A 7,353-nucleotide genomic window follows, 5' to 3' on the forward strand; every position below is an offset into this window, starting at 1 on the left:
GGGAGAATTAAAGTAGAATTTCTGTCACCAATAAAAATAAATTACTTTCTCTAACATGTCCCTCTGCAGTGAGAAAATGTGCCCAGAGGATGAATCAGGAAAGCCTGGGATGGCCTTTCTCACAATCAGTTGTAACCCAGGCCTCTACACAGACTTCTAGAGAGGCCAGTCTCTCTGTGTTTGCACTTCAGCAAGCAAAAAATCATTTTTTCTTACTGTTCCATGGCTTTTGTGAGGCCTAAAGCTCACACAGGTAAGGGCATCGTTATGACCCAGGAGACAAATTACTAATACAATGTGAGTACCCGGCCTTGGAAGGAACCTGCTCAGCTAAGAGGCCCTGGAGTTCAGCTTCAACCTTGTCAAGGCCAGTCTGCTTCTGCTCCCAGATCTGAAAGAGCTGAGGGATTCAAAGCTCCAATGTGTCAAAGAAGCAACTCTATTATCAAACATTTATTAAATTTCCACTCAACACAACACTGACTCAGCAAACACTAATCCAGCAGCTTCTTGTTATTGCTGAGGTTATATGAGGATTATGAAACCTAGTCACCACCCTCAAAAGTTTTAATGTAACTGAAAAATAGGAGGTTATATGGCTGGAACTTACAGGCTGGTGAGACCATGTATTTTTTCAGACTCCCTGAATTTTTTGTTTAATTTCAGGAATATGGGACAGATCAAGAAAACGGGAAAGATTTATGATTATTATTAAATTTGTGATTGAAGGATTAGCAAGATAAAGACATACTAAAGACTGCCATTCAATAACTGACAACTTACCTAAATCCAGTCATTAAAAAATATTTTGACCCTGGCCGGGTAGCTCAGTTGGTTAGAGCATCATCCCAATACACCAAGGTTGTGGACTCAATCCCCGGTCAGGGCACATACAAGGATCAACCAATGAATACATAAATAAGTGGAACAACAAATCCATATTTCTTTCTCTCTCCCTCTCTCTCAAATCAATAAATTTTAAAAAAATATTTTGAACAACAGAGTTATAGAAAAGACAACAGAAATCAACCCACAATGGTTGGCTCTTTCCATTTTTGACACGAGAAGGCTTCTGTCATGTACTCACCATCAGTTACGGTCAACCTTACCACAAAGGTTTCATTTTCTCCTGTGCTGGCCTTGAAGCAACAACGGTAAAGTCCGGAGTCAGAGGCCACGACGTGGGGCATGAGGATAAAGCTCCTTCTCATCCCCTGGCTACAGTTGCTCAGGATTTGCCTCCTAAACCTTGAGGGGGAGCTTTTCCCTTGGGATAAGTTGCAGCTGATTAGGAGGTCGATCTGATGGGACTGGACCTTTTCCCATGTGACTTGTTGCATGGGACCCTTCATTTGAAGTTCGTACATGAATGTGATGTTTTCTCCAGGTTCTGAGACCACATGGCTATTCAATGGCACAGCTATCTCAAAGCTATCTGAAAAGAAGAAGACATTAATTATCCTTAGGTCCTCAAACTTTTAAATGGGAAGGTAGAAGATACTCAGAAAATTCCATCAGAAAGATTGGTGATGTCATTTAACATAGTTTCAGGGATTGCAGACAGCTTTATACCGAATTTTTGTAAGAAGAAGGCTTTTGAAAGAATGTGCTCACACATATTCTCTTAACTTTTACTTGGTTAACCATATAACAAGAAACATCATCAAAACCTCTGGTGCTTTTCTTGGTAGTGATCGTTTCAAGAGGATGAATGTCACAAGTGATCATATCAAGTGGTTGAATGGGTTGCTGATTCACACACTGACTCTGAGTATCCAATATCCTATATAAGAAAGGGCTAATACACAAATCAAATGGCAGAATGACCAGTCACTATGACATGCACTGACCACCAGGGGGCAGATGCTCAATGCAGGAGCTGTCCCCTCGTGGTCAGTGCGCTCCTAGTGGGAGTGCCACTCAGCCAGAAGCCAGGCTACGAGAGGGCACAGGCTGGACTGAGGGACCCCCTCCCTCCAGTGCACAAATTTTGTGCACCAGGCCTCTAGTCTAGATTATAATAATGCCAACTAAGATTTTATTATTCATAAAAGAGATACCAAATCATCTTCATTGAATATATACATAAATTCATTTTTCAGACATATGGGTTGTCTTATGCATAAAGTAAGAACCCTGTGTTTTGTGACTTCCTGGGTAACTATAGAGTCCTCCAATGTTTTCCCACCTTCCTACCACCATAGCTGGAATACCCAGCACACAGCACTTAGTACATAATCACTAGATACCTCAATCAACAGTTTTTATAGTGTGGCCTGATATCCTAAAGGGTTCCTGTATCCCTCTCTGAGAACTGAAAGATCACACCCATTTTAATTGTCATATTAAAATGTAATTTACTTTTTTAACTCTTATTCTATAAGAATATGTATATTATAAATTCACTCTTATCCTGTAAGAATATATAGTAGAGATTTTCAGAGTCTCTGATGGCCACTGGGATGTGTGCTTATATGCTTATAAATTCTGGTCTTTTAAATTTTGTTTGGTTTTCATTTCTATTACAATAAATATTTATAGAACAAAATTCTTTGGGTTCTTCAATCATTTTTAAAAGAATAAATGGGGAAAAACAATTCTAAAATTCATATGGAACCACAAAAGGCCACAATAGATGAAACAAGCTTGAAAAAGAACAAAGCTGGAGGTGTCACACTTCCTGATTTCAAACTAAACTACAAAGCCACAATAATTAAAACAACCTGGTACTGGCAAAAAGACAAAAATATAGAAGAGAATGGAAAGCCCAGAAATAAATCTATATATACATGGTCAGCGGATCTTCAACCAGAGTGCCAAGAATGCACAATGGAGAAAGGATAGTCTCTTCAACACATGTTCTTGGAAAAACAGGCATACACATTATAAAAGGACAAAATTGGACCTTTCTCTTATACCATGCATAAAAACCTACTCAAAATGGATAAAGACTTAAATGTAAGTTCTGAAACTGTTTAACACTCCCAGAAGAAAACATAGGAGAAAGTTTCATGACATTGACCTTGGCAATGATTCTTGAATATGACACCAAAAGCATAGGCAACAAAAGGAAAAATAGACAAGTGAGACTACATCAAACTAAAGTATTTCCTCACAGCAAAGGAAACAGTGAACATAGTGAAAAGGCAACCTACACAATGGGAGAAAACATTTGCAAACCATATACCTGGAAGGATTAATTTCCAAAATATGTAAGGCATTCCTACAACTCAATAGCAAAATAAAAAAACAAACCAATAACTACTTATTTAAGTTGAAAAATGGGATAAAGACTTGAATAGACATTTCTCTAAAGAAGATGTACAAATGGCTAACTGATTTATAAAAAGACGTTCAATGCCACTAATCATTAGGGAAACACAAATCAAAATCACAATGAGATATCACCTCACATCTGTTAGGATGACTATTACAAAATAAAATAAAAAGAGAAAGAATTTTTGGTGAGGATGTGAAGAAATTGGAACCTTTTTCCATGGTAGGTAGAAATGTAAAATGGCACAGCCTCTATTGCAGCTCTATTCACAAATGAAAACATGTCCATTGATGGATAAATAGATTTTTAAAGTGTGGTATATATTACAATGGGATGTTATTCAGCCTTTAAAAAGAAGGAAATCCTGCATTATGATACAATGCTGATAAACCTGGAAGACAGTATGCCAAATGAAATAAATCAGACACAGAAATAAATCCCATGTATATGGTCAGTTGATTTTTAACAAGAGTGCCAAGAATGCACAATGGAGAATGCTGCATGATTCCACTTCTGTAAGGAATCTCAAATAGTCAGACTCATAGATGTGAAGAATAGAATGGTGGCTGCCAGGGGCTGGGCAGGGGAGTTGTGGGGAGTTGTGTCTCAGTGGGTGTAGAGTTTCAGTTCTACTAGATAAATAGGTTCTAGAGATATGCTTGCTGTACAACATAGTGCCTGTAGTTAGCAACATTATTTGTATACTTAAAAATCTGTTAAGACTTTAGACTTCATGTTATGTTCTTAGCATAATAAAATCTTTTCTCAAAAAGGGTATAAAGGGAAAAGTTCCGAGCTCCACCCCTCGCATTGCTGCCCCGCCGCCTGGCCCCGGCGGACCCGCGACCTGCTACCGACCAATCTGCCTGGCACTTACCTGCACCATGTCTGGTTTCTCCAGCGTCACCGCTATGGAGAAAGTGGTTCAACAGCTCCGGCTGGAGGCCGGGCTCAACCCCGTGAAGGTTTCCCAGGCAGCGGCAGATTTGAAACAATTCTGTCTGCAGAATGATCAGCATGACCCCCTGTTGACTGGAGTATCTTCAAGTACCAATCCCTTCAGGCCCCAGAAAGTTTGCTCCTTTTTGTAGTAAAATGAATTTTGAAGGTGTTCTAAACCACTTTTCTTGAACTGGAGAATATTCAAAGAGAGCTAAATCTGAAGTCTGTACAAAAAGCTTACCCTATAACGTGCCATACTCTACAAACTTCTGCTTTTGTCAGTCCTTAACACCTACCTCTCTGAATTTTCATGAATTAATATTTCACAAGAATGATTATTTTATATACACTGGCAGCAGCATACAAATAAAATACTTTTAAAAAAAAGAGTATAAAGGGATCCTGAGACCAAACAATTGAAGAACCTGATCCAGAGAATAACCTTCAAGAATTAGGTTATTGGGGGGGAGTAGGGAGGGGGGTAGGTTATGTCAGTCTATTTAATCTGATAGTTCTGCTATGGCTGACAAGGAATTTCAACCTACTGTCCAAATAGAAAGGGCAGTCATGGTGTCACAGAGCCCTGGACAATAATGCGGAACTGAGAGACCATTAATCCCAGCCTCTCTGTGTCACTAACTCACTCAGGCTGGCCCGAGAGCCACTTTCTTGACGTCCAATGAAAAAGAAGAGAGGAGAGAAGAAGATCCCCACTTGAGAGTGTAAAATAAATTCTAAAATACAATAAGATTCGCTGTCTGTGTTCAACTAGAAGACTGTCTGTGAGAGTTTCGTCCCCACCAAACCAGCTTCTTCTCTTCAGGAAGTGGTTCCATGTGTCAGAAAGTTTTTGGAAAGAGAAAACCACAGCACTCCCGCTTCTCACCCGGTAGCTGTGCAACCATTTACCAAAGCTAACACTCTACCCACATGACAAGCACACAGGAAACATTTCATCTGGGGGTTACCAGCCAGCACAAGAACAAGGGGAAATAGAAGGAAAGAGAGAAAATCCATAAGAAATGAAAAAACGCCTCAACCGGTTTGGCTCAGTGGATAGAGCATCGGCCTGCAGACTGAAAGGTCCCAGGTTCGATTCCGATCAAGGGCATGTACCTGGGTTGTGGGCACATCCCCAGTGGGAGATGTGCAGGAGGCAGCTGATCGATGTTTCTCTCTCATCGATGTTTCTGACTCTCTATCTCTCTCCCTTTCTCTCTGTAAAAAATCAATTAAAAAAAGAAATGAAAAAAAGAATATAAAAGCTTAAAGGAAATAAATGAGCAATTAGAATAAGACAGGGAAAGAGGAGGCATGAGAAAATAAGAAGCCAGAGACAGTATCAATAAGAAGCTAAATCAAATCACAGCACACTGTGTTGAGAAAATGAAAGAACATAAAAGAAATGACAAAAAGAAAGGGAAACCCATTTTTACACCGCGCCGAAGCCTCGGAAATGAGACGCAGGCTGGCCTGGCGGCAGCATTGATGCTGGTCTTCAGAGCTCACATACCTGCTTGCTTTCCTCTGTGGCTACAGCTGTCCTCCAATCTCAGAAACTTGCTTTATCTGCCAATCTAACCCACCCTGCTACCAGGAAGCAACACCACGGACTGTGACTGGGTGTGAAGGGTCTGTATTTGCACAAAGGACAGACCCAGGAGGGAGGCCAGGCCTGGGGGTCTCAGGGGAAGGGGCTCTACATCAGGACCCAGGCTGGAACCGACAGAAGCCGGCCCGCCCCAGAGGCAGGTGGTTTGGAGGCACAGAGTGGACTCCCTTAACCTCTCCTGATGAACCGAAGAGCTGGCTGGAGTCAGGTGGAAATCTAGGCAAGGCCTGCACAACCGGCCTCCCTCACGTGGGGCCGGCTCGGAACACCCGATCCTCCTGCTCGGCACATGGAGAGCGACCAAAACAACCCGAAAACCAGGAGGACCCCACATGCACCAGGACCCTGGCACCCTGATTTAGAAAGCGAATCTACTTAAAATGGCGATCAAATTGTCGTTGTTAATAGGAAAGAAAGGTTTGATTACAATTGAATCCTAAAAAAAGAAACAAAAATAATAAAAGCCGGTTAATTTTACATTTCTAACTAGTTATGTATTAATTCTTAGCATAAACATAGAATAGATTGTGGGGGGAATGTTTGTTTGCTTTTAAAAACTTTCTTTTTAGCCCGGTCCGAATGGCTCAGTTGGTTGGAGCGTCCTCTTATACACTGAGAGTTCTGAGTTCAATTCCTGGTCAGGACACAATCTAGGTTTGGGATTCAATCCTGGGTCTGGTCATGTGCGGGAGGCAACGGATCGATCTTTCTCTCACGTCAATGTTTCTCTCTCTCTCCCTTCTTCTCTCTTTTTCTCAACTCAATAAAAACACCCTCGGGTGAGAATTTTAAAAATAATTAAAAACCTTATTTTTAGAGCAGTTATGTGTTTACAACAAAATTGAGAGGGAGGTACAGAGATTTCCTATTACCTACACACGGCCTCCCATTACCTACATCCCTCACCAGACTGATGCATTTTTTACCAAGGATGAACCTACATGGACACATCATGATCCTACAAAGTCCATAGTTCACCTTAGCGTTCACTCTTCATGCTGTACATTCCGTGGGTTTGGACAAATGTATAATGACACGTATAATATCAGAGTATTTTCACTGCCCTAAAAATCCTATGTGCTCTGTCTATTCGCCCCTGCCTCCTCTCAACCCCTAGCAACTCAAAAGAGTGTCTCCATAGATCTGCCTTTTCCAGAATGTCATAGAGTTGGACTCATGCAGTATGTAACCTTTTCAACGTAGCTTCTTTCACATGGTCACATGTGTTTAAGCTTTCGCCATGCCTTTTTATGGTTTGATAGTTCATTTCTTTTTAGCACTGAATACTATTCCATTGTCTGGATGTACCACAGTTTATCTATTCACCTCCTGAAGGGCATCTTTTTTTAAAAATATATTTTATTGATTTTTTACAGAGAGGAAGGGAGAGGAATAGAGAGTTAGAAACATCGACGAGAGAGAAACATCGATCAGCTGCCTCCTGCACACCCCCCACCGGGGATGTGCCCACAACCAAGGTACATGCCCCTGACCGGAATCGAACCCGGGACCCTTCAGTCCA

General features: G+C 41.1%; 2 protein-coding genes across 2 annotated transcripts in view; one reads left to right on the plus strand and one right to left on the minus strand.

Moving 5' to 3' along the window:
• Positions 1 to 7,353, minus strand: part of CD226 (CD226 molecule) — a 56,346-nt gene that overhangs the window by 20,674 nt on the left and 28,319 nt on the right. The window contains exon 4 of the mRNA XM_005861559.2: positions 1,088 to 1,435. Coding sequence (XP_005861621.2) covers positions 1,088 to 1,435 — 348 coding nt within the window. The remainder of the gene's footprint in view (positions 1 to 1,087; positions 1,436 to 7,353) is intronic.
• LOC102263275 (guanine nucleotide-binding protein G(I)/G(S)/G(O) subunit gamma-5) lies at positions 4,069 to 4,421 on the plus strand. The gene has a single exon (XM_005861558.2). It carries the CDS (start codon positions 4,162 to 4,164, stop codon positions 4,366 to 4,368), a length of 207 nt encoding a protein of 68 aa, XP_005861620.1. The 5' UTR covers positions 4,069 to 4,161; the 3' UTR covers positions 4,369 to 4,421.

Source organism: Myotis brandtii, unplaced genomic scaffold, assembly GCF_000412655.1.
Source record: "Myotis brandtii unplaced genomic scaffold, ASM41265v1 scaffold154, whole genome shotgun sequence".
Taxonomy (NCBI): domain Eukaryota; kingdom Metazoa; phylum Chordata; class Mammalia; order Chiroptera; family Vespertilionidae; genus Myotis; species Myotis brandtii.

Coding starts and splice junctions, on each gene's coding strand:
- LOC102263275 (XM_005861558.2), top strand. CDS start 4,162: ATGTCTGGTTTCTCCAGCGTCACCGCTATGGAGAAAGTGGTTCAACAG.